At 54.1% G+C, this 25649-nt stretch overlaps 4 protein-coding genes across 8 annotated transcripts in view; 1 reads left to right on the top strand and 3 right to left on the bottom strand.

Moving 5' to 3' along the window:
• NGDN (neuroguidin) overlaps positions 1–25649 on the bottom strand; it is a 301612-nt gene that overhangs the window by 91686 nt on the left and 184277 nt on the right. The gene's annotated exons all lie outside the window — the stretch shown is intronic.
• CMTM5 (CKLF like MARVEL transmembrane domain containing 5) lies at positions 1407–4379 on the bottom strand. 4 transcript variants are annotated; one of them, XM_076004165.1, is made up of 6 exons: positions 4320–4379; positions 3785–3970; positions 2668–2820; positions 2058–2150; positions 1788–1872; positions 1407–1689 (listed from the first exon to the last, which is right to left on the bottom strand). In XM_076004165.1, exons 2-6 carry the CDS (start codon positions 3908–3910, stop codon positions 1676–1678), a joined length of 471 nt encoding a protein of 156 aa, XP_075860280.1. In that variant the 5' UTR covers positions 3911–3970; positions 4320–4379; the 3' UTR covers positions 1407–1675. The 4 variants fall into 4 exon arrangements, with proteins under 4 accessions (XP_075860280.1, XP_075860279.1, XP_075860281.1 ...); XM_076004164.1 differs by having other exon boundaries at positions 4314–4342; XM_076004166.1 differs by lacking the exons at positions 2668–2820; positions 4320–4379 and having other exon boundaries at positions 3785–4108.
• On the bottom strand, positions 4727–8783 carry IL25 (interleukin 25). The gene is made up of 3 exons (XM_012752631.2): positions 8262–8783; positions 7795–8045; positions 4727–5502 (listed from the first exon to the last, which is right to left on the bottom strand). The coding sequence occupies exons 1-3, from the start codon at positions 8268–8270 to the stop codon at positions 5247–5249; spliced, it is 516 nt and encodes a 171-aa protein (XP_012608085.1). The 5' UTR covers positions 8271–8783; the 3' UTR covers positions 4727–5246.
• On the top strand, positions 16501–24991 carry EFS (embryonal Fyn-associated substrate). Of its 2 annotated transcripts, XM_012752628.2 has the most exons (6): positions 16501–17245; positions 20631–20909; positions 21160–21300; positions 21395–22117; positions 22471–22560; positions 24007–24991. In XM_012752628.2, exons 1-6 carry the CDS (start codon positions 17228–17230, stop codon positions 24439–24441), a joined length of 1686 nt encoding a protein of 561 aa, XP_012608082.2. In that variant the 5' UTR covers positions 16501–17227; the 3' UTR covers positions 24442–24991. The 2 variants fall into 2 exon arrangements, with proteins under 2 accessions (XP_012608082.2, XP_012608083.2); XM_012752629.2 differs by lacking the exon at positions 20631–20909 and having other exon boundaries at positions 16502–17245.

Raw genomic sequence — 25649 nt, forward strand, 5'->3', positions numbered from 1 at the left:
CATCTCTCCAACTCCCCAAGCCTTGCCCACCCCACCCAAACCCCCAATGTCAACTAATCTTGAGAACGAATTGTGCCTAAGGCCCTGAGAACTGTGAGCGGACATCAGAGAAACACAAAATCTGGCTGGTTCTAGCCTGGGAGGGGCTTCCAGCCCTGATGGGGAGCCAGGACACAAGGACAGGAGGACTGGAAGCAGGAAGCAGGGGGCAGGAAAAGTCAGACCAAGAGAGGAGTGGCCGCCACCAAGGGCAGCAGAGCACCACCACCAGAGTTCCAGACCCAGGGTTCAGGCAGGACTTGGGAGCTGGGGCCTGCCCCTGGGAGGAGCACCCCAGAAGAAGAAGGGTTGTGTTTCAGGGCAGGAGCACGTTCACATTAGAGAGAGGAGACAGCAGGCCAGCTTGGATGGAGCCACTGAGCCAGGCCAGGCTGGGCTACTCAGGCTGGCCAGGGTGTCCTGGCTGCACTGGACTGTCGTGGACCCCAAAGGGCTGATGCCCGGGCTGCAGCAGTGCCCGCTCCAAACTCCCTTGGGGCTGAGCCCTCGCATAGCATTCATCGTCGGGAGCCCTTCACCAGCTTGTCTCTCTTCCAGTCTGCAAGTGCTCAAGGACAGGCCTGCCTGTCACCTCTGAATCCCTGGTGCCCAGCACAGGGTCTGTGAACGAGAGGCCCTCAGGACATGTGTGCTGAGGAGCTGGCAAGCTGGGAAGGTGCGTCCTCCAGTGGAGGGAGCTGCCGATGAGGCTGGCCAATTTTCTCTGAGTTACGAGGGAGCTCACTACAGTATCCAGAACACCTGTTCGGGTGTCATGAGAGCTGGATCTTAGCCCTAGCTCTGTCACAAGTGAGGGAGTCACTTCCCCTGGCTTGGCCTCAGGACATTGAGGCAGTTGATATCTAAGAGCTTTTCCAGAGTCAGCATTTTGGTCTCTAACTTCTGGTCTCAAGCAAACCTCCCGCCTTGGCCTTCCAAAGTGCTGCGATTACAGGCACAGGCCACCAGGCCCAGCTGCTCTCTCCATGCAACCTTGCAGGCCGTGTCCTCCCCACACCACAAGGGGGAGCCCTACACACGACCCGGGCTAGCACCTCTCCTCAGGCCCCTAACCTGCGTGAACAGGTATGGCGGGTGGGCGCTCACATCAACAAGGCTTGTGCCTCCTCAGACATAGAACTCCAGGTGCCCAGCCACCAGGCACACCACAGTGGCCTCGCACATGGCGTGGTAGCGTGGAAGTTTTGTGTTGGAAGGTGCCTTCCGCTTCTTCAGGCTAGCCCCCGCCTCCTCAGTGCTCAGACCGGATCCCAGAGACAGCCCATGATCTGCTCCAGCAACGCTCCCCTGAATACTCCTTGGCATCCTGATCTGCCTAATTTCTGGAGAAGAAAAAGGCTCACCAGTAGGATTTGAATCTTTTAATCTGGGCATGACGTAGGGGCCCAGCTGCTCCCTATCCCATAAGTCCCCTCCTCTGGCCAGGGCTTCAGCAGGAGGCAGAGCCCAGAGCACCAGGCTCCACAGACAGGTCCCCAGTGACTTCTCAGGCCAGACATCTCTGCGGACCTGCGTGGGGGACGGTGGTCTGGGGGACTCGTGAATCCAAAGGAGATGTGTCTAGGCTCCACAGTCCCCTTTGTCTGTCTGGGCCTGGGAGACAGGTGCCCCAGAGTCACTGATGGTCCCCTGTGAAGATGGAGCCAGGAAGGGAAGCCATGTCAGAATTGGTTTGGTAGTGGGGAGGGGGCGGGGACGTCTCCTCTCCTCAGAGCACAGGCACTCACCCTGGGTGGCCCTGGGCGCCATCTCCGTCCGGTAGATCTTGAAGGCATCATAGGCAAACACTGAAACCAGGACAATGCCAAAAACCTGTGGGAGTAGGAGCGGGGATGACACAACAGAGGCTACTGGGCCGTTGGATTAAGGGAGAGGGAGGCAGGTGGTATGGGTGTGACGCGACCAAAGTCCGGGCCCTGGCTTTGGCTGTTGACACAGTGTGCAAGCACCAGCCAGAGGTCCTGAGGGGCTGACGCGCCCTGCAGGGCTGAACTCACAAAAGCAGCAATGGCAGCTCCATTCGGGGAGGTCACGGCTGCAAAGGAGACCACCAGGAAGATGATGATGGCGCTGACACAGCGGAGGAAGTCCTGGAGGCCAGGGGTGCAGGGTTAAAGGGAACTCAGAAGGCAGGGGTGCATCACCCTGAGGTCTTACAGGCTAGTCAGCAGCCTGATTCTCAGGCATTCTGAACCCCTATGGAAGGATACCCCTGCACACAACAGAAAGCATTTTCGAGAGAGAGCGAGCTCATACTGCCACCCAGGGAACGGAAGCAGATGAATTGAGAACAACCAGGATGATAAGTCAGGGGCTAGGGTGGGCTGAGCAGGCACAGTGTCTGGAACCCATGGGCAGAGGCTGGAACACACCAGCGAGGATGCCCGCGCCAGGGCTGGGGCTAGGGCTGGGGCTGCACCTTTGGTGAGTTGGGGGAGCAAATCTAAGGGATGTGTCCTCCTCGTCAGTAACCCCATAGCTGTGAAATCAATGTGGGGCAAAGCCCAGCTGGGTGTGGAAACGGAGGGAAGCTGGGAGAGGAAAGGAAAACTTAGCATCCAGAGGAGAAGGAAGGGACCAAAGTGGGCTGGAGTCGGGGTTCCTCACCAGACAGGGCCAGTTAAGCCGGTCGAAGCGCTGGTAGTACTGGGTGGCGTAGAGGAAGAGGAAAGCGAGCGTGATCAAGAACTCCAGCAGTGCTGCGGCCATGTAGGCAGAGATAGAGGCCGTGAAGCAGATGAAGATGATGAAGGTCAGGGCCTGCAGGACCAAGCATGTGGAGCTTGCCAGGGAGGGGACACAGGAACGTGCCAGGCCTTTGCCCTCCCCTCCTTGAGATCTCCCCCAGACTGACACCCACCACCTGTCCTTACAAAGGGGAAGGAAGAGCTCTGGCATGTCTCCCCATCCCTGGTGTCCGGAGCCACTGATGCAGGGTATTTGACCACGAAGGACAGTCCCCAGCCTGCCACTGTGCCCCCAGGCATCCCAGCAACCCCAGCAGTCTGGCCAAGTTGCACAGCTGCAGGGGCCACTATTTGATGGCGTCTCCCAGGAGCACAGAGTACAATGTGAACGCCAGCCCCTGGCCACAGGGCCCTGCCCCCAGGAGGCACCCTCTGCCCATAATGCTTCCCACTCCCAGACGCCTAAAACCCCTCTGACAAGATCAGAGCTTTGACTCCACACCCAGAGAAAAGGCTCAGAAGGCAGGTGCTGCCTGGGGAGACTCTGTGGGTCCCTTCAGCTCTGGCGATATAGGATGGCATATAGGCAGAGGCCTTAACTTCGCACTGTGGTCTTGCTAAGTAACCCAGGGAAATCCTTTCCTGAGAATAGATGTCCATGGGCAGCAGGCAACAGAGCAAGTGCAGCTACAGGAATTCTGCCCTTTTCAATAGTTGGACTTCTTGGACATGGCAAAAAGTGGCCATCTTGGAGGCCAGGGAAAGACAAGCTGGTGTTAACCCTGTCCCATCCTTATGTCACACAGTTCCTCAGTGTCTCAGAAAGCTGTCCTTCTGTCTAACCTCAGTCCTTCCTGCTGCAGCTGAAATCTGCCTTAATTGCCTCCAGATGGAGAGGCAACAAGAAGGCAGAACAGGAGACAAGGAAGAGGCAGCTGGGGGCAGGAGAGGTATCCGGAAAGCCTGGGGAGGGGGCAGCTGAGAGGTGAGCCAGGGATGGGGAGATGGAAGCACCAGGTTGGGGAGGCAGCTGTTACCAGCTCGGTTTCCAGCAGGATGCCTTTGAGGGAGGAGAAGAAGGTCTTGTCCACAGCGAAGCCCGGGAGCTCTGCAGCTGCCCCCTCCTCGGGGGGCCGGTCCCGTCGATCCCAAGCACCGAGCATCTCCGTGGGGCCCACGACACAGCCCCCCACTGCCACCAGCCCAGGAAGGAAAACAGAAACCTGGCAGGATGGAGCGAGAGGGCACTTCAAGAAACCTGAAAGTGAAGCAGGAAGGCCTGCCTGTTGCCTGGAGAAAGCAGCCGCTGGGGTGGGGGGGGGTTCACCCAGCTGCCGCTGCTCGGCCCCCTAGGAGGCACGCAGGGGTGGGGAAGGGGGGAGGAGGGGCTAACCCTTCCCCTCACTCGGAGCCCAACCCAGTCTGGAGAAGGGGAGAAGGAAGGGGGAATGGAAGGAAGTCGGAATGGAAACCAAGAGAAGCTGGGAGGTAAGCTAAGGAACTGGGGCAGGACTGGGAGCCGCCAGGGACCTAAGCTTGAAGGAGTTTATGTCCCTCCCTGCTAACATTAACCCTCTTCCTTGGCCAGTCCTTTCTCCCCTTTCCTTTTGGGGAGGATGGGAGCTGGAGCCTGGCCCAGGCAGCACCCCCAGGACCAAGCTGCAGCAGCCAGGACCAGAGGACAAAGGCGGATTGTTGGGGGGACAAGGGGGTGCTGTGTGCCCGGAGCAGTGCCTCAATGGGCCTCTGTCTCTCCAGCATGCCAGGAGCTGGCCTGGCCCCCACCCTGGTGTTCAGGGTGGGCCAGGGAGCCAGAGAAGGGAGGGAATGGGAGGCGCAGTGAAAATTCCGGAGGGCAGAGAGAGCTGGCAGGGTGGGCTGAAGGTGAGGGCTGACAGTGGGGAGCAAAAGGGACAGGCTGGGAGACCACAAGATGTTCTGGCACCATGGATGCCAGGGACAGGTTAGGCGTTTTTTAATACAGATATTTATTTGGATAAATCACTCCATGTTCAATAACAGCTTCTTCTTCAGAATGATCCATGTCAGAAGACTAGTAACTACACCAGAATGTGCCCAAAGTTGATGCTTGCTGAGTGTCTGATGAATGAATGAATGAACAAATAAAATGAAGGGCTCTGCACTGGCAAAGGGAAAATATCAAGAAAGTGCTTGTGCTGGGCCAGGGCAGTGGGAGAAAAAGATATAGGAGTGGTGGCTTCAAGAAATGGGCAGAGCTTTGAAGAACTTCCCTGAGAGGAAATGCCAAGACACCAGCTTCCAGCAGCCCTAAGCAGCAGCTGCTCCCTTTAAAAAGTGCTTCCAAAAAAATGCAAAAGTGCGGTTGCCTCCGAAGGCCCCCATCCTGTTCCAGGATCCAGCTGCTCCAGGTGCTGCTTTGCAGGGGCCGAGTATTCGAGTGTCCTGGCCCATAGTGGCAGGTGGTGGTACAGCTGGCTCCGGTCTTCCCGACAGGGGACCAGCCTCAGGCAGGCACAACTAGGCCATCACACGGGGCCGCACACACACACAAGCCAAGGAGACACGGTAGAGCCTGCGCTCCAGGCAGTAGCCACTGTGGGCTGCCTGCTGGCCACGGCACGGCCGCCGGTAGAAGACGGTCTGGTTGTGGTACAGCAGCTCCGAGTTGCCCAGGGGATCCATGTGGGAGCCTGTCTGGAGGCTGACGCAGTGTGGGCACAGGCAACGGGCGTGGTACAGGTCCTGGGGGAACCGGTTCAAGTCCCTGTCCAACCTGTGGAGGTGGCACTTGTCAGGCCCTGCAGGGATGGGCCAGAGGCAGAGAGGGCTGGGTGGGCGGGGTGGGGATGCCAGAGGAGGGCTGCGGGGCCTGGCTTCTTATCTCAGTTCTGGCAGCCACTTGCTGCAAAACTTTGAACAAATTACCTCGCCACCACTGGATTTATTTTCCCCAACTGCAAACGAGGGTAGGGGGCAGAAGAGTGACTTTCCAACTGAACCTGGGACTCTTAGGAAGGCAGGGAAGAGGAACAGGCCGTAGCCTCCAGCAGACCAGCAGTGCTTCTGTCTGATACAGACACTGGGCTGTAGCATGACATTTCTTGTTGTAATTATGAAGTTTAGATGGTTTTACTACCATTATTATTAGTATTATTTTGCAAAAGTAAAAACTACTCTGACATCTAAGTATAGAAGAGTATAAAGTGAAAACTAACAGTCTCTCCCCACCAGTTCCACTCCCCAGAGGGAGCCATCAGCAACCATTTCCTGTACATCCTTCCAGACGCTGTCCAAGCACATGTTATAAGCACACTGAAGAGTGCATGGGAGGCCAGGCACGCTGGCTCACACCTATAATCCCAGCACCTTGGAACACCCTAGTGTAAGGATCACAACATAATGAGACCCCTGTCTCTACGTTCTAAAAAAAATTTTTTTAATAAAAAATTATAAGAGTGCACAGGAAGAATTCTTTATTTATTCTGAAAGGCTTTCATGACCAAAAAAAGAAGACTTGAAAACCTCTGAAAAGTAAACCTCCCAAAGATCTGGAACTGCAGTAGTCTAGCAGGAAACAGCCCCAGGTTATAGGACCATTCTGCACACAGATAAGCCCTGGCAAGCTGGGGTGCAGCTAGCACAGCATTTCCAAAGTGGGTTCCCTAATGAATAAACCTGCAAGAAAGGGGTCAGGTGGTCAAATGAGTATGGGAATCACTCAGTTTAACAGTTTCTTTTCTACAGACTTCTTGCAGACAGTAATGTATAGAAGGCATTCTGAATCTCCAAGGAGTAGGGGCTGCAGCAGCCTTTCTCAAATTTACTTGACATCATCCCTTTGCCTGAGGAGCAGCAGCTTGTGGGATGAGGGTTGCACAGAACACACTTTGGGGAAGCCCAGCTGAGTGGCTGTCAGGGGTTCATAGCCTCTCCGAGAGAGGTCTGGATCAAAGCCGAGTTAACCATCACAACCGTTCCCCTAAGAGGTTCCCACACCATTGGATTTAGCCCAGGAACCAGTCAGCCTTCTGAGACCACTCCAGAGCATTGTGACCTGTAGTGTCCACCCTAGACCTAACCTCAACTAAAGCTGACACCCTCCCTGCTCCACTGAACTTCTCCATCTCCAAAGCCAAGACTAAGACTTATGAGGAGTAGGAATGCAGACACTGGTGAGAACACAGGACAGTAGAAGAAAAATGTTTGAGATCCCTAAGGCCCTAGAATTGAGGGTTTAACTCCTTAGAATACTTGTAACCCATTAATGGCCCGGGGCAATACCACTTGATATTGGGATGCTTCATGCCTGTATCATGCTGTTATTCTCTGATATTTTTGTTAGAAAAGTGTGGGCCATTATAGGGATTTTAAAAAAGGAAAATGAGGCCGGGCGCGGTGGCTCACGCCTGTAATCCTAGCACTTTGGGAGGCCGAGGCGGGCGGATTGCTCAAGGTCAGGAGTTCAAAACCAGCCTGAGCGAGACCCCGTCTCTACCAAAAATAGAAACAAATTAATTGACCAACTAAAAATATATATAGAAAAAAATTAGCCGGGCATGGTGGCGCATGCCTGTAGTCCCAGCTACTTGGGAGGCTGAGGCAGTAGGATCGCTGAGCCCCGGAGATTGAGGTTGCTGTGAGCCAGGCTGACGCCACGGCACTCACTCTAGCCTGGGCAACAAAGTGAGACTCTGTCTCAAAAAAAAAAAAAACTATAAAAAAAAAAAAAAAAAAAGGAAAATGAGAGAACCCACATAAGTATGGACTTTTACATACATTATATCACTTGATCTGCACATTAGCCTATGGGGTATTATATAGTTTTACAGATGACAAAAAAAGAAAGCTGGAGCTTCGAACACTTGAGTAATTGGCTCAAGGTTACCCAGTGAGAGTCAGAGCTAGGACTCAAATTTAGACCTTGTCTAATGCCCAAACATTTATGGGAGATCAAAAAGGACAGGGAGGCTGGAATTGGGCGGAACTCCCTGGTCCCTCACACATACCCTGACCAGCACACATAGGGGAGCTCCTGCAGGCATTCGGGAGGGGACAGCAGACTCACTCGTATCTCCAGGGGGAGATGGCCCTGCTGTTGAGGGGTCCGTCTTCACTGGACCTGCAGGATTCTGAGTAGGGGGCGAGGCTAGCTGGTTCTGGGGGAGTCATGAGCACAGTGCTCCACTTCAGCCATTCCTCAGTGGAGTCCTGCCCTTTCCTGGGGCAGCAGCTGGGCCGATGGCTGCAGCCCTTCTGGAGTCCTTCATGGGCACCGAGAGTGTGGGTTCCCATGACCATTGCGAAGAATGCAGCCACCTGTAGGAAAAGCCCAGTGAGAGACCTGCTCCCACCTAATCCAGGTCCCCTTCCCACCCAAACCCTGCCCGAGATGCTTTCTGAGACGCTGGTTTCTAGCTCTACCTGGCTCCCAGCCCCAAACCCGGGAGCTTGGCTTGCCTCCACCCTCAGCAGCATCTCTGCTCCCTTCCCTCTCAGCAGGCACTCTGCTCTGCCCACCCTGTGTGCACTCACCTGGTACATGCCGAGGCTGCTCACTCAGCCACAGGTGTGGAGCCAACCAGCAGGCCTTCTGGAAGCAGGCTGACTGGAGCAGGTTAGGAGTCCTGGTTTTATTTTCAGCTAACCTGTTTTGCTTATTCAAATTTATTTCCACTATCTTTTGGAGGGAGTGACTTGAGATTTAAGAAAAACAAAAAACAGGCCGGGTGCGGTGGCTCTCGCCTGTAATCCTAACACGCTGGGAGGCTGAGGCAGGCGGATTGCTCGAGGTCAGGAGTTCAAAACCAACCTGAGCAAGAGCGAGACCTCGTCTCTACTATAAATAGAAAGAAATTAATTGGCCAACTAATATATATAGAAAAAATGAGCTGGGCATGGTGGCGCATGCCTGTAGTCCCAGCTATTCGGGAGGCTGAGGCAGTAGGATTGCTTGAGCCCAGGAGATTGAGGTTGCTGTGAGCGAGGCTGATGCCATGACACTCACTGTAGCCTGGGCAACAAAGCAAGACTCTGTCTCAAAAAAAAAAAAAAAAAAAAAAAAAAAACCAAGGTACTCACCATTAAATTGGTACTAATTGATAAACACTTATGTGCACATATGGAATAACATTCATTGGGTGTCGGGCAGGTGGGGGGGAGGAAGGGATGGGTATATTCACACCTAATGGGGGCAGTATGCACTGTTTGGGGGATGGGAACACTTGTAGCTTTAACTTGGGCAGGGCAAAGGCAATATATCTAATCTAAACATTTGTACCTGCATAATATTCTGAAATAAAAAACCGAAAAACCCTGAAAGTATTTCCAAAAGCTGCTTAAAATGCAGTGAGCATCATTATAAGCCTGGTAGCTGATTGGATAAACTTTGCTCTTTGCAGTTTTCCAGCGTGGGGTCAAAGCAATAGCATTCCGCTATTCTGTGTTCTTGCGAACTGCCATTATGGAAATTTCCCTGGCTGGTTTGGTACTCAAAATTAGGCAATGTCTTCTGGCCTGGAGGCCTCGTTTCCATGATCTCTGCTGCTCCCACCCAGGGTCTGGTCAACACGACTCCCCTTCTTCTCAGATGTCCTCCTGATCACCCACCTTGGTGAGCACTTCCCTCCCCTTTGGTCTCCTTTGACCCCCATCCCATTTTTCTTCTCTGACCTCTTCCCCAACTTTGATGACCCCAACTCCCATGACACCCATCATCTGTGACTTCTCCCCCATTGTCCCTTCCCCACTCTCCCACTTCTCCCACCCTCTCTGGTCACTGCCCCTAGCCCCATCCCCACATCCTCCCTGACCTCCTCCTTGGGATAGGGAGGCAGCCTAACCATGCAGGACTGCCAGGAAAGCCCTGGTTCCATGAGTTTGTTGGCCAGATGGGCAAGGTCGGATGGAAGAAGCTGTGGGTGACTGTTCCCATTGCACAAATAAGAAGATGAAGCAAGGAAGAGGAGGGACACCATAATAGTCTCACCTAAGACCCAGAGGAGGTCTCAGTTCTGAGGACAAACCTACTCCCACCCCACTCACAGGGCCTTGGGGACATGGCCCATGGCAGACATAGCTGTTGCTCTTGTGCCATGGGTGAGTCCACTCAGCCCCAGCACCCCCAGCAACATGGGCCACTGTCAGCCAGGAGTGAGTACATGTGCCCCAGAGAGGCCAGGAGCTGGGCCTGACCTGGAAGACACAGGTCGGCCAGTGGCCAGTCTGCTTGTGGGCATGGTGCTGAGAGCAGGCCAGAGTTCACACCCCTCCAGGCCTTTGTCTTCCTCCTTGCCTAGCACCCCCCTCGTGCCACCCCTTGTCTCTAGAATGATGCTTCCTGATTTGCATGTGATTTCCCTCAGAAAATACTCCTGTAGTAACCAAGGACTCAGGAAATAAACAAAGGGAGCCAGGAATAACTTAAACTGTAGAGCAAGAGGTACTCCTTCAAATTTGAAATGCTTTAAGGCAAAGCAGCCCCAAAGGAGAAGAGTGATGATGTCAGAGGCCATTCTGGAGAACTGGGAGAAGCTGCTCTGATGAGTCTTACGAGGCCTGAAACCACGGGGGCTTAGAGGGCTTTCCATTCCAGCCCTGACCAACTCCAAATCTAAGCTCCTGGTACAGAGATGCCACACTATGTCCATCCCCAGTTGGCTATGAATGGAAGGGGAGCCCCCACAGGGGGTGCTTGCCTACTCACCTGGGCTTGGGCTGGAATAGGTCTCACCTGCACCTGCCCAAGGCCACAGGGCATTCGTGCCCACTTAGGCATTCAGCCCTGCTGGCTGGGATTCACTCTCCAGCTTCCTGTTCCCTGGCCCTTGGTCTGGCACATGGCCTCTGGGTGGCTTCTGGTGTTCCGGAGCAACCCCAACCCTAAGACAGGCTCATAGGGGGCAGTGCTGCTATAGAAGAACTGGATGCCTATGAGTCTCCCCACACCAAGGAGAACCGCAGGGCTAAGAAGGGAGTAAACCTTAGCCCAAAGGTCCTGGCTGGCCACTGTCCAGGAGGGGGTGCTCAGAGGAGCTAAAAATGATTCCAGCTACTTGTTTCACTTGGTGACACTGCACAGAGGACACAGCTAGGCTACCAGGGACATTGCCCTTCAGGAGAGGCCTTTGGGGTATCATCCTGAGGCAGAGGGAATGCCCCCCAAACACATAGTCTCCCTCAGGGTTGGCTCTACCCACCCTATGATGCCTGGGCCTGACCCGAGAGCCTGTGCTCTGAGCCACGTGCCCCCACCCCACACCCATTTGCTCAGCTACTGCTCTTATCTCGGTAGCAGCTCTGTGGGACTCCTTAGGGTGACTCCCTGTCATGATAAACATTTTCCAGAGGGTTTTCCTCTTAGGGTGACTAGTTTTGGAATCCCTGAGTCATCTCAGCTTCCAGGGAACCCCGGGAGGTGTGGGGACATGGGGGTGGCAATGGGGAAAATGGAGGAGGCAGGAGCAAAGGAAAGTTCACACAACCCTCATATCAAGGGTCCCCTCCCAGCACAGCCCCATCTGCCTGAGCCTGACCTGGCAGCCAAAGAGGGCTTGCTGGGATTCCTACCCCTGTGCCCCTGAGAAAAGAGGTTAGCACCTACAGGAAAGGGCAGGGAAGATGTGATGGAATACACCTGCCACCTTGGCTTGGAAAGGCTGTTGGGGCTTCAAGGAAATTAGAATATGGCTGTCCTGCCCTTTCTCAGAAGGATATTCCTCACCTGCTACCTTGAAGTCTTGGCCCTGCCAGTGACCAGCTCTTGCTTGACCTTGGGTCCTCCCTCCTCATTTGTAGGAATGTGGGTGTTTGGGTGGGTGGGGGTCAGCGGGAACACTGGCCTGGATGGGCACAAAGGTGCCAACTAGCTTAGCTGCTCTGGACCTTAGCTCCTGAAATAGTGCTAAATCCACAGGCCTCAGCAGGGTCTACTGAAGCTCACCTGCACCCACCTTATGCAAGGCTAGGGCACTGATGTTAAAATGTTGAAATACTTCTGCATCTGCTCATAAGTAGATGCTGCTCTCAGCTTTGGGACACCCTCCTACCATACTTCCCTATGATCCAGCACCTAAAAGATGAACACCTGGTACAGATGGAAGCCTCCAGAACATTGCTCCCATATTCTGATTGGTAGGTGATAATGGTTTAGCTACAAAAATGCTCAGGAGCATAGCCTCAGGAGCATGCCCTCAGGGAGAACCCAGTCTGGCCTGGAAGACACAGGAAGAATGTGAATTAGCAGGACAAAGAACCTGGCAACCCCCTACACCCAGCCCAGGGCTAGTGTCTCCCCACAGAGAGCCTTTGGCTTACTCAGCTTTGTCCTATAATCGTGGCTGCCCTAGTTCATTCATGGGCTCACCACATGTTTGTTGAGCACCTACTATATGCCAGGCCCTATTGTAAATGTTAGGAATGCATAGGAGGACAAACCAGATAAGGTAAGCCTCATGAAGCTTACATTTTCGGAAAAGATAGATGATAAACAAGGAAACAAGATAATTTCTGATAATAATAAGTGCTATGAAGAAAACGAAACAGTGTTATGAGATAGGGGAGGCGGGGAGTTCCAGGGCTGGGGGGAGGTTTAATGTGGTGGGTCAGGGAAAGCCTTTCTGAGGACGCAGTATTTGACATGATGATGAGAAGGGTCTGGGGGAAGACCCTCTGGCCTAGGCAGAGGGGGCAGGACATGCAGAGCCCTAGAGGTGGGAAAGAGCATGGCATGTGCGAGAAACAGAAAGGACAGTGGAATGGTTGGAAAACAGGGGATAAGGGGGAGAGTGGGATGGGATGAGGTGGAAAAGGTCGGCAGGGACTAGATCACACAGGGTCTTACAGGCTATGGAACATTTGGATTTTATTCCAAGGTCAGTGGGAAGGTACTGACTGGATTCAAGCATGAATTACATGATCTGAGTTTCTCAAAGGCAGGCTCCATGTCCTTGACATTCTGGTGCCTCTCAGGGCTGACACCAAATAACAACAATAGTAGCTGCTTTTGTCCAATATGTATACATCACGGGCCAGGCACTGTTCTCAGGATGCTCTTAATCCTCACAACAAGCTGATGCTATAGCTTTCTTTATTACCCCACTTTACAAACAAGAAACCAGAAGCTCCAGGAGGTCACGTAGCTTGCCAAGGTCACTATCTTGTGTTGGAACCAGGATTAGAACCCAGGCATTCTGGATGCTTTGAGTCCAAAAAGGAGGACTGAAGAATTGATGAGCACATAGAAGTTTTGGGAAGCAAGAGGAACAGGAAGAGGTCCAGGAAGTCTCAAGGTGGGGTGAGGAAGAGACCAGCTGGTGGGATCCTGCAGGGGAAGGGAAAGAATTTAAAAAAAGACTGGGATCTGAGAAGCCAGATGGAGGGGTTCTTTCCCTTCCACTCCCTGAATATGGCAAGGGCAAGCCTTGAGAGCCTGGCTGCCACCCACCCAGGATTTTCTCCAACCCTACCTATAACCTAGAGCTTTCCCTGGACAAGTTAGAATTACCTTAAACTTCTGTTTGTGAAGGAGAGGGCAGAGATGAGGGTATAAGGTCAGGGGAAAAGCTAATCTTGCCCTCAACAAGAAACACTTTCAGCTTTCAGGAAAGCATAAGTTTGGCTGGGCAATGACTCACGCCTGTAATCTTAGTGTTCTGGGAGGCCAAGGTGGGAGGATCACTTGAGGTCAGGAGTTCGAGACAGTCTGAGCAAGAGTAAGACCCTTTCTCTACAACAAAAAGATAGAGCTGGAGCCCATTCTACTAAGTGAAGTATCACAGGAATGGAAGAACATGCACCACATGTACTCACCATCAAATTGGTATTAACTATCAACACTTATGTGCACATACAGTAGTAACATTCATTGGGTGTCGGGCAAATGGGAGGGGGGTGGAGGGGATGGGTACATACACACCTAATGGGAGTGGTGTCCACTGTCTGGGGGATGAACACACTTGAAGCTCTGACTTGGGTGGGGCAAAGGCAATATATATAACCTAAACATTTGTACCCCTGTAATATGCTGAAAATTTTTTTTAATTAAATAAAGAAAGAAAGAAAAAAGAAAAATTATCCAGGCATAGCAGTGCATGCCTGTCGTCCCAGCTACTCACGAGGCTGAGGAAGGAGAATCACTTGAACTCAGGAGTTTGAGGTTGCTATGAGCTATAATGATGCTACTGCACTCTAGCCTGGGTGACAGAGTGAGACTCTGTCTTAAAAAAATAAAAATAAAAATAAATGAAAGCATAAATTAGAAGGAGCCAAGGTAAAGAGGAAAAACCATGGAAAAAGAGTATTGTGCTAGGCATTCTGTACACATTTGCTCCTTACCAAAGTCACTGTTAGAGATGAGGAACTGAGACTCAGAGATGTTATATAACTGGGCTAAGATCACGCAGCTAATAAACCAGTACTCACTCCTGAGTCTAGCTGGCTCCATTCCATGCCTGGGCATTCCAGAAGCACAGTCTTACTTCCTAGCTGGTTTGTACTCTGCTGTCCCTCATCTAAAATTTATCTCCCCAGGCAGTAAGCCCGGCTGCCCATCTCCCAAGCCACCATCTTGCCTAGTCCTAGCAGCTTCTTTTCTGCTTAGCCTTTTCTGAACTCCATCTATTTTCCTGTGTGCCAGTCACAGCATTCACCATTGGGGACAGGGTTTCCTGCTCACCTTCAACTTTGGGCCCCAATTTTTCTTGACAGTCCCCTGGGCAGAGATCATACAAAGTCACTCCCCTACTTGAATGTCAGTGTGCTGGGCAGCCAGGGCTCCCAGGTCTGGGGCTGGAGGAGGCTGGAAAGTCTTCCCTAGTGGCCACCTCTGACCACACTGGAGCTGGGAAGGAGGAGCTCTCCTTTCAGATGTACCTGGAAATTTCAAAGTTCCTCTACCAGCCTAGTACAGTCTGAGTCTGATCAGGATTCCCAGCCCCATGCCCAGATCTGCACTCCACTGACAGCCAAGGACAGAGCCAACACCATTCACCCTCATCTTCACCCTACAATCTCTCCCTATTCCTCCCCATAGGCTCCGCCCCTCCCCTCTGCAGAGCTGTTCTTCATAGGTGCCCAGGCTACAGGGTGTGGAAGGAGCTGGAGCAGATACCCCTGCCCCACTCACTGTTCTAAGAGATGCCCGGATGTGTGGGCCTGGGGGGGGGGGGGGTCTGTCCAAGGCCTCAGGTTTACAGAGCCTTAAATTAGACTTCTGATCTTATCTGCAAATGAAGTTATGCATAGACTCATTCTCCATTTCATGTGTTTGAAGTGTTAATTTGTTAAATGTAAACATTAAAAATATACTACAGCTTTTCAATCCTGCTTGGCATCTTGCTTTTTAAATACCAGGAAGCTCAGAAATGGAAAGCGGCAGGCTTCCCTCAAGCCTGAGAGGCCCTGATATGTGTCCCAAAAGGAAGGTCCAGGGATGGGGGTGGCTGGAGGGAGGCAGCACACACTAAGGAGTAATACAGGGCAGTGGAGGTGTGCGGCCTAAGAGCCCAGTCCTTTCAGCTGAAACTCCTGAGGGGCCAGATCCCAACTCCAGAAAGTGTTCTACCCTTCGGTGCCTGCGGTCCCCGGTTCTGCTCCTCGTGGCCGCAAAAGTGAGCCAGGCTGCGGAGGCCCAGACTCGCAGGGGAGAGTGAGAGGCCGCTCAACAGCCGCCTGCAGCTCCGGGGCCAGACGCTCGGGCTTCAGGTTCTCTCGCCACGGCCAGAACCCACGTCCAGCGCCAAGCTCCCGGTCTGCCCCCCACAAGCACCGCCCGCCTAACCCTGCCACCCCTGCACAGGCAGCACCAAGGCGCGGAGAGGCTTCGCCAAGGACCCCAGTGAGGCGGAAGGAGCGCGCTCCTCCCAAGGGAAAGACAGATGTGGGGCTAATGAAAGGGAGGCAGAGAGAGGCGCGGGCCGGCGGGGGAGAGCAGGGGCGTGGCGGGGAGAGGAAAGCTCCCGGGAGGGAGCGGACCAGACCACCGCGAGGGCTGCAGCGAAGCCCGCAGGAAGAAGGCGCCCGGGCGAGGGGCCAGGAGGGGACGTGCGGTTGGGCCCAGAGGGTCGCGAGCTGAAACTCTACACCGGTCTTTGGAAGAATCATCCTTCTTTCTCCTCCGCCCCTTCCCTTCCCCTCCCTTTCCCCCTCCCTCCTTTCTCTTAATCCCCAGGACTGAGACCCGCGCGGGAGAGAGGGCCCGAGGGGAGGAGGAAGGAGCTGCACTGAGAGGGAGCCGGGAGCCCGGGAAAGGGAAGGAAGGGCAGCCGCGAGCGAGGGGGCGACTCTGGGGGCCAGGCGCGACCCGCGCGGCCTTCCCAGCCCTCTCAGTGCCCCCACCCCTAACCCGGACGAGTCCTCAGGACCCTGGCCCCTGCTCCTCCTTCGCCTTCTCCTTGCTCCTTTTGCTTTGTGGCCTTTCTCTTCGTTCCCAGAGACACCTGGGAACTGCCCCAAGTTCTGGGGCGCAGGGGCCCGGCCGGGGCTGCGTGAGGGGGGGCGGCGGGGCCGGCGCCGGCTGCCAGGGGGCCGAGGGTGTGAGCCGGAGCTCGTGGCCCTGCGCCCCGGAGCCGAGGGCTGGAAGGGGGCTGGGCCCCTCTGCCGCCTGGGCGCGGGCAGCGCGGTGGGAAGCCAGTCCCGCCTCTTCGTGTCGTGCCTGCGTGCGGGTTGCTGCAGGCCCCGCAGCCCCCAGCGAGGCGCCGTCGCGGCGTCCTCAGACCCCCGGGGCGTGCTGAGAGTGCCTTAGCTGCCGCCTCGCCGCCGCGGGTGCGAGTGTCCCAGCAGAAGCAGTCACTCGAGCAACCCAGCCCAACGGCCACGCTCTCCGAGGCCTTTCGTACCAGCCTGGCCTCCTTTCGCCAACTTGGGCAAGTTTGACGAGGGACAAACGTCTCAGTTCTCGCTCTTCGTCCCTCCCAGCGGGCCCCGCTGCAGCGCCCCGGGCCGCCGCGACCACAGCCCTGGGAGCACTGCTCTCCGGCGCGGTCGCAGGTGGAGAGGGTTGGCCCCTAAACTCGCTAGTCCAGCCCAACCGCCCCGGCGGCTTCTCCCAGCCCTCGGGGCTCTCCGGAACGGCCTGGAGAGACGTCGAGCGCAGCCACAACTCCCGCCTGCCTGCCCGTCCCGGCTCCGGGAGGGAGCTTTCGGCCTGTGCGGGTGCGGGGAGCCTCCGCGGCCTGGGGCAAAGCAGCTCCGGGGGTCTGGCCCACCCGGCGGCCCCCGGGAGGCCGCGGGGACAGCACAGAGCGCGCGCCCTTGGATGAGCTCCCGCAGCGACGCCCCGGCCCGCCCCGCTCCTCCTCCTGCCTGGCCAAGCTGCCTCCCATTTGGGAAGTTTTGTGGGTTTTCTTTCTCCTCCTCCAACCTTGGCGGAGGCCACGACTCAGGCGCCACAGCCGGGGGCGGCCTCCTCGCCTGGAGGCCGCGGACCATGGTTCAGGGCAGCCACCGCTGAAGTCAGCAAAAGCGAGCCTAGCCTGAAGCAGGCTGCGCGGGAGGCCAAGGCCATGGCCATTGCCACGTCGGTGAGTCCACCAAGGAGAGGAGGCTGCCGGGCAGAAACCTCCACAGCCTGCCTTGCACTCCTGTCACTTTTATTTCTGCCCTCTCTTTGTCTCTCGTTGGTCCCTTTCTTCTCACTTTTGTTTCCCTTCTCCCTCTCACTCCTCGGCCCCTGCGGCTTCTGGTTCTGGGTTTGTCCCTCCTCCCTTCCCTCTCCCCCTCCCCAGTCTCCCTTTTCTTTCTAGAGTCTGCGTCTGGGTGGAGGGGAGGGGGCCCGTGTAGCCCGAGTGCTGTCTGCTCTTCTCTGGGCGGGAACAGATGGCCGCTGGTTGGCAGGGGCTTGTGATTGGAAGGCAAGTAAAAGGGAGGGAGGGGGCTAAAAGGACCAAGTGGCTCAAGGAAAATGGGAGAGGCCCAAGGACTCCAGGAGGCCCATTTCTAGAGAAGGGATGGAGGAAAGGAGTAAACAGATCAAAGAAGGGAGATCTGGCTGGGAGAAAGAGAAAATAGAGGGAGGAGGGAAGGTGATGTCAGCCAGCCTCAGGCCACTTTCCCGGGATCCGGGACAAAGGGAAGAGACAGCTGGCATGATGAGACAGTGGGAGGAGGCCTCCCAGAGATCACTGTGGCCCCCTGCCACCCCCATTAAGCCAGCCACTCCCTCACAAGCCAGCTGGGCCCCTGAGGAGGGGTAGCAGGGGAGCCACACCCATCATCAATCAATCAGTCAGCAACTCTGGCCTGGGTTCATGCAATTGCAGGGCCCAGAGGTTTGGCCCCATTGGCCAGAATTCAAACCCAAAGCAAGGAGGAGCGCTGCACAGCCCCACCTCTGCTTTCTGTCCTGCACTCTATGCTGTCTGAATCCAGGCAATTCCGTCCCTTTCTCTCCCTTCCTGAGGTCCTGCCTGGGATTTCTAGGGAAAGTGAACTTGCCACCTGCTTTCTGTCTCCCTCTGAATGGGGACTCTGGGAAAGAGAATTGTGAGACTGGGAAGAGCAGCACAAAGCTACCCAACACCCTCCTATACCCCTTGAGGATGGGTTTGATTTTCAGCTCCTGAGACCAAACTCCTTTTAGTTCCTTAATCTGTGGTACCCAGAAGACCCTAGCTCAGAGCTGGGAAAGAGGGAGGTCCTCTGGAGGTGGAGCACCTCTGGGGTACTCTGACATAGAGATGCTGGCTCAGGAGCCAGCTGATCAGTTTCGTAGTCACATAGCTAGATTTTCCCCTTGTATTGCGGGGGAGGAGTGTTTATGTTATTAGAGCTCATGAGATCCTAATAACAGCTATTATTTATTGAGCTTTTAGTATACCTGGCCCTGTGCTAGGCTTTGTCATGGTTTTTTGATACAATTATCTCATCCAGCCCTCACAACAACCTTGTGAGGATAGTACTGTTATTATCTGAAAATGGATATTTGGATATGGATTGGGAATCCTACAAAGGAGGAAATTGAGGCTCAGAAAGCTTACTAATCTGCCCGTAGACACCCAGCTAGAAAGAGACAGAGCCAGGACTCAACCCCAGGTCTTTCTTCCTCTAGACCTGTGCTTTTATCCCCCTGGCTAGATACAAAGCACTGATTTATAATTTACAATTAGAAAAATGTGGTGCTAACCAGAAATTTATGTCCTCTGGTTAGCATATTTTCTTTGTGTGAGACAACACCCTTTAAAAGCCAAAATATAATCAGAAAGTGGTTTGATGAGTTTGGACTCAGGCAATAGGAGGAGTCTATTTGTTGGTAAAGTCACCCCGCCTGGACAGCCTCACCACCAGAGGGAAACATCAGCCAGGAGGAACTTGCTGGCTGAGCAGGGCATCCCTCTCCCTGGGCCAATGGCAGCCTGCCTGAGATCTTTAGCTTGAGATTTTTCACAAAATTAGTAAGTCCACATGGTTACAGGGCCTACCATGCCCAGCTAGCTGCTCTCCAACACTGCATGTAAGCTGCCACTGCCTGGGGCCGTACCAGCAGGCCCAATCATGTAATAGTCATAACCAAAGCTGAATATAATCTCACATTTTAAGTGCTTTAAGCTGATTCAACCAAAGGACATCATGGAGCAAGAGCGCTGAGGATTATAGCAAAGGGGATAAGGAAGTCTTCATATGTGCTTGACTCACCTTTGAGTTATGGACCCTCTCGACTTAACCACTGTTACTAATTTAAAAAAAAAAAAAAAAGTAGATTCATACATTTGTGATTGAGGAGAGGCAGTAGAGTAATTGAGGGAGTGCACGCTCTGGAATCAAACAACCTGGGGTTCAAATCATGCTCCACCAACTGTACTAGCTGTATGTCATTGGGCAAAACACTAACCTCTCTGTTCCAGTTTTCTTTCCCAAATGAGGATAATGGTGGCCTCTGCCTCATAAGCTGCTTGTGAGAATTAAATGAGATGAGATGATTAATGCAAAGATTTGCATGGTGTCTAGACATACCATTTGTATTTGGTACCTGTGACTTTGCATTACCTGAGCATGTGCCCCTCGTTGGAAAAAGCTTAGATGCCCCCACTAGACAGAACTGGAAACAGGCTGATAAATGTTTGCTTTTGGTTGCTCTGCCAACCGCACTCCATGCACACTACACTAGAGCCTGTACATTTTTCTCTTCTCCATGGTAACCTCAGCCTCTTCTGGTAGAACCTTATTTGCTCAGACTGAGAGCAAAACAATTGCTTCATTTCTGTTACCTTTCTTATTAGGCCTAGGCAATCTGTCTAGACTAGGCTTCTCCCAGTCTCTCCCAAAATGAAGGGTCTCTGCAGCTGCTTAATCTAACCTTTTGTGAGGGACAATGACTAGGGAACAGAGAAGGTAAAGGAGATTGTATGGGAGACCTTAGCAAGACTTCTTCGTGTGCTATGGAAGAAATTCATTCAACATGTGTATTGAGGGCCAATTCCAAGTCAGACCTCATTGCAGGGGCTAGGAATATGGCAATCCCTGTTCTCATAGGGCTTACAGCATAAGGGAAGAAATAGATAGTTAAAAAGTAAATAGACAAATAGTGTAAAGTGCTATGAAGGAAACAATGGATGGAGACAGACACAGAAAATGGAGCAGGGAGAAGAGTGAAGAAAATGCCTCTCAGGAGGAGACATTTACGCATAACTGAAGGATGAAAAATGACCAGTCAGGAGAAGAGCACATTGGGTAAATGACACAGCAAGTGCAAAGGCCCTGAGGCAGGAAAGAGCTTATCTAGTTGGAGGAATAAAAAGGAAGAGGGAGAATATGGGTGATGAAGCTGGAGATAGGGCCGGGAAGAGCTGCATCAGGAGCTCAGATTTTTAGCTTGGGGGAAATGAGGAACTCTGAAGGGTTTTGAGCAGGGATGACATGGCCTGATATGTGTGTGAAGACCCCTCTCCCCACTCCCACCTCACCCACCAGGCCCAGCTGGCCCGGGCACTGTATGACAACACCGCTGAGTCCCCCCAGGAGCTGTCCTTCCGCAGAGGGGATGTTCTACGGGTACTGCAGCAGGAGGGCGCTGGCGGGCTGGACGGCTGGTGCCTCTGCTCCCTGCACGGTCAGCAGGGCATTGTGCCCGCCAACAGAGTGAAGCTCCTTCCTGCTGGCCCAGCACCCAAGCCCAGCCTCTCCCCCGCGCCCCCAGCCCAGCCTGGCTCACCATATCCAGCCCCAGATCACGGCAATGAGGACCAGGAGGTGAGAGTGGGAGCCTCCCCAACCCCAAGCCAGGAGAACCCCATTTCTCCCCACCGCCCCCCACCCCGGGCCTGCAGTGAGGCGGGCAGCGAGAGCCCTGAGGCTGCAGCTCTTCCCTGTCTACCAACCCTTTCTGAGCTGTTTCCTCTCAGTACAGGGCTGTTTGGAAGGTCTCTAAGCTCCTCACACTCTGATATTATCAATTCACTGGTCCCTACTCCTGACCCACCCACCTCTCTGGATCCCCCAGGTATATGTGGTGCCACCCCCAGCTCGGCCCTGTCCTGCCTCAGGACCTCCAGCTGGACCCTGCCCTCCTTCCCCTGACCCCATCTACAAGATCCCCAGAAGCAGTGGGACCCAGCTGGCTGTCCCTGGAGATGTCTCAGAGGTGAGGGCTAGAGATCATGCATATGTCGGGTGGGGATAAATAGCCCTCGGAGTTCATTGCTGAGTGAAGAGTAACTCACCACTCCTCTCTGCAGGTCTACGATGTGCCCCCCACTGCCCTCCGGGTTCCGTCCAATGGCCCCTACGACTGCCCCGCCTCCTTTTCACACCCTCTGGCCTCGGCTGCTCCACAGTCCCCTGAAGAGGATGAGGCTCCCTACGATGTGCCTCTGGCCCCGAAGCCACCTGCAGAGCTGGAGCCAGATCTGGAGTGGGAAGGGGGCCGGGAACCAGGGCCCCCCCTCTATGCTGCCCCTTCCAACTTGAAACGGGCATTAGCCCTCCTCAACCTGTATGAAGCGCCCGAGGAACTGCTGGCAGATGGAGAGGGCGGGGGCACTGATGAGGGTATCTACGATGTGCCCCTGCTGGGGCCAGAGGCTCCCCCTTCTCCAGAGCCCCCAGGAGCCTCAGTCTCCAAAGACCTGGACACCTTGGCCCGGCTTCTGGCCAGAAGCCCCCCATCCCCACACAGGCCCCGGCTGCCCTCAACTGAGAGCTTGTCCCGCCGCCCTCTGCCTGCCCTGCCTGTCCCTGAGGCCCCCAGCCCTTCTCCAGCTCCCTCTCCTGCCCCAGGCCGTAAGGGCAGCATCCAGGACCGGCCTCTGCCCCCACCGCCACCCCGCCTACCTGGCTATGGGGGCCCGAAGGTCGAGGGTGATGCAGAGAGCGGGGAAGTGGAAGATGATCCAGCAGGACTCCATAATGAGTATGAGGGCATTCCGGTGGCCGAGGAATACGACTACGTCCACCTGAAGGTAAGCTCCTCTGGGCAGCCCCACCAGAAATGCCCCCAGGTGAACTGGGGGAGGAGTGTGGAAGCCTGGGGCACAGATGCAGAGCCCCCCACCCCCAACCCTTCTCCCCCTTTTCCTCTCCCTGGCCCTCCACCCTGCAGCCTGAGACCCAAGTACTTGGCCACAACACTTGTACCAGTGCCACACTCTCCCCTAGACCCAGCTTGGGGCCACTAGAGCTCTCAGACCTAGAGTCAAGGGACTGCCGTGTCTGATGGCAAGAGTGTCCTTGGGAAGGAAGAGGGACAGGGGACAGGCAGAAAGGCCACAGAGGCCCCCCCACGCCTACTCTGAGACCTGATCTCCTCCTGCAGGGCATGGATAAAGCTCAGGGATCGAGGCCCCTGGATAAAGCCTTTGCAGGGGATCCTGAACTGCTGGAGAAGGGGCTGCCGGCACAGCAGGTAACCCTGGTGGGGGTGGCCTAGAGAAGGGGGCTGGGGCAGGAGGAGCAGGAACCTGGGAGAAGGAACACTCCTAAATGAACCATCGAGGGAAGTAGACTAGGATGCAGTGAGAGTTCACTGGCAGCAGGGTCAGACTAGAGAGGAGTTAGAATTCAACAGGAAAGAGCTGGAACTTGGAAAAGGATGTTAGGAATTCAGAAAGAGGGGAAAGAATGTGTTGGAGAGGAGTCAGAAAACTGAGCAGCCAGGGAAGCAGAGTTTATGGGCTGCAGGTCAGACCTGGGCTGGGTGACTTCTAAGGCTCCTTCCAACTGTGAACTCCTAGGTTCCTAAGAGACCTGGCTCTTAATCCCCACTCTACTTACTACTGAGAAGCCAGGGGCTCTGAAGCCATCAGTTAATCTCTCTAGGCCTCAGGAAAGAGAGGTGGTTTCCTCAACCTTGCCTAGAATGTTTATAACACAGTAGCTATCATCTGTCAGGTGTTTACCAAATACCAGACCCTATGCTGGGCACACTGCATCCATGAATATTAATAATAGTCATAGTAGGCCGGGCGCAGTGGCTCACACCTGTAATCCTAGCACTCTGGGAGGCCGAGGCGCGTGGATTGCTTGAGGTCAGGAGTTCGAAACCAGCCTGAGATGCCACGGCACTCACTCTAGCCTGGGCAACAAAGCAAGACTCTGTCTCAAAAAAAAAAAAAAAAAAAAAAAAAACACCATATTAATATTATACCTGTTTCTTTTCTTTTTTTTTTTTTTTTTTTTTTGAGACAGAGTCTTGCTCTGTTGCCCCGGCTAGAGTGCCATGGCATCAGCCTAGCTTGCAGCAACCTCAAACTCCTGGGCTCAAGCAATCCTTCTGCCTTAGCCTCCTGAGTAGCTGGGACTACAGGCATGTGCCACCATGCCCAGCTAATTTCTATATGTATTTTTAGTTGTCCAGCTAATTTCTTTCTACTTTTAGTAGAAATGGGGTCTCACTCACTCTTGCTCAGGCTGGTCTCTAACTCCTGAGCTCAAATGATCCTCCCGCCTCTGCCTCCCAGAGTGCTAGGATTACAGGTGTGAGCCACCATGCCCGGCCATACCTGTTTCTTTTTACTTTTCTTAACGTGGCTACTAGAAATTCTAAAATTTCACATGTGGTTTGCATTACATTTATATTGGGCAATGTAGTTCTAGAGTTCTAGACTCCTTGTTTTAGAGATAAGGAAACAGAGAAGTTCAGAGATTTTAGGTTATTTGAATCCAGCTGTTACATCAAGTCTGGGCACTTCACTGCCTCTCTCTAAAAATCTAAGTTTTCTGATGGGCAAAGGTAAGAGCTAAAGGGATTGCTCTTGGGAAGGAAGGAAGAACAAAGGGACAGAAGCAAGAAGCAAGGGAAGAAAGCGGCATGATAAGCATGTTCCCACTGACCACTCTTATTGCCACTCAGGAGGCCTTGTCCCCAGGGGAGCCTTTGGTTCTGTCCACCGGAGATCTACAGCTTCTGCACTTCTACGCAGGGCAGTGCCAGAGCCACTACTCAGCGCTGCAGGCAGCCATGGCGGCCCTGATGTCCAGCACCCAGACTAACCAACCTCCACGCCTCTTCGTACCCCATGGCAAGAGGGTGGTGGTGGCTGCTCACCGCCTGGTATTTGTTGGGGACACACTGGGCCGGCTGGCAGCCTCTGCCCCTTTGCGAGCACAGGTTGGAGCTGCAGGTACAGCACTGGGCCAGACATTGCGGGCCACTGTGCTGGCTGTCAAGGGGGCCGCCCTGGGCTATCCATCCGCCCCTGCGGCCCAAGAGATGGTGCAGTGTGTGGTGGAACTGGCAGGTCAGGCCCTGAAGTTCACCACCCTGCTCACCAGCCTGGCCCCCTGAGGGGCCCGTGGCACATTTCTGCCCCTCCCCTGCCTGCCAAAGCCCCCTCCAGTCCTTGGGTGGCTGGAGGGTTCTGTTTTAGGGACTAGGAGAGGTGGCGGTATCTTTCCCTTTCCTACCCTTTCCTGTCATCTCAGCCTTTCACAGAGGCATCTCCTCCCCCTAACCCGCCGCTTTTTGTACGAGCCATTTTGTATAAATTATTTATATTTAATAATAATCCCTGCTTTGTCAGGGGCAGGCACAAGGCCCTCTGGGGCAGGGAGGCACTTGACTCTTCTCCAGCCTAGGGTGGAGGTCACTGCACTGCCACCCACCTCTGGAAGCTTACCTGCCCAGAGAATCAAGGGGGCAGAAACCTGGGGCTAAACGGAGCCTCTCTCTTTCCCCCTGGAACATCAGCGCCCCACCGTTAGCTGAGAGTGAGGACAGGACATGGACTGCACAGAACGTGACAATTTGGGGGCAACCAGGCTGTTCCTCCTCCCTGAAGGCAGGAGAGGGCTGGGCTCAGGTGTGGGCGTGCACCTCAATAAACCCTGCTGTCTGCTTCCCTGACTGCTTCTTGGAAGCCTGGGGGGCAGGCTGACCCCATTGGCCCTACCTTTGGGACACACCCTGTGAACAGGATGCTTTTAGGGGTTTGGAGGAGATTTTGCTCCTTTCTTCAACACTGTTCACGGGACAGGTTCTAGCTCCCATGACACACCAGGCACAGTTCTGAAAGTGGACTGTGAACGTACCTTCCTAGTGAGGGTGGGAGAGACATACACAAGTCAGTTAAAATAAGTAAATAAAAAAAAAACCTGTCACAAATTTGACAGTTGTTGGTGATGGAAATCAACAGGGTGATGTGAAGGATTAACTAGAGGGAACAGTGGCCAGTGAAGAAGACTTTAGGTCAGGATGCTTGGGAAGTGATACATGAGCTGAAACCAACCTGAAGGCTGAGAAAACCAAGGAGAGTCTGAAGACCAGTGTTCCAAGAAGGTAGATATCAACTACTGACCTGAGGGGGCTTCCTCCAAGATTCCATTGTCAAATAATGTCATTAAAGAGATGTGAATATGGAGAAAGGTTGCCCCCATGAGAGCCTCAAAATGTGCTGCCCTGGCCGGGCATAGTAGTTCATGCCTATAAACCTACACTTTGGGAGGCCAAGGTGGGTGGATCACTTGAGGCCAGGAGTTTGAGACTAACCTAAGTGA

The sequence above is a fragment of the Microcebus murinus genome, chromosome 6 (genome assembly GCF_040939455.1).
Source record: "Microcebus murinus isolate Inina chromosome 6, M.murinus_Inina_mat1.0, whole genome shotgun sequence".
Classification (NCBI taxonomy): domain Eukaryota; kingdom Metazoa; phylum Chordata; class Mammalia; order Primates; family Cheirogaleidae; genus Microcebus; species Microcebus murinus.

Coding starts and splice junctions, on each gene's coding strand:
- CMTM5 (XM_076004165.1), bottom strand. CDS start 3,910: ATGCTCGGTGCTTGGGATCGACGGGACCGGCCCCCCGAGGAGGGGGCA. Junction 2,151..2,667: donor GGCTTAACTGGCCCTGTCTG/GTGAGGAACCCC, acceptor CCTGGCCTCCAG/GACTTCCTCCGCTGTGTCAG. Junction 1,873..2,057: donor GAGCTGCCATTGCTGCTTTT/GTGAGTTCAGCC, acceptor CTACTCCCACAG/GTTTTTGGCATTGTCCTGGT.
- IL25 (XM_012752631.2), bottom strand. Junction 5,503..7,794: donor ATCTCCCCCTGGAGATACGA/GTGAGTCTGCTG, acceptor CCACCTCCACAG/GTTGGACAGGGACTTGAACC.
- EFS (XM_012752628.2), top strand. Junction 21,301..21,394: donor TCCCTGGAGATGTCTCAGAG/GTGAGGGCTAGA, acceptor TCCTCTCTGCAG/GTCTACGATGTGCCCCCCAC. Junction 22,561..24,006: donor AGGGGCTGCCGGCACAGCAG/GTAACCCTGGTG, acceptor ATTGCCACTCAG/GAGGCCTTGTCCCCAGGGGA.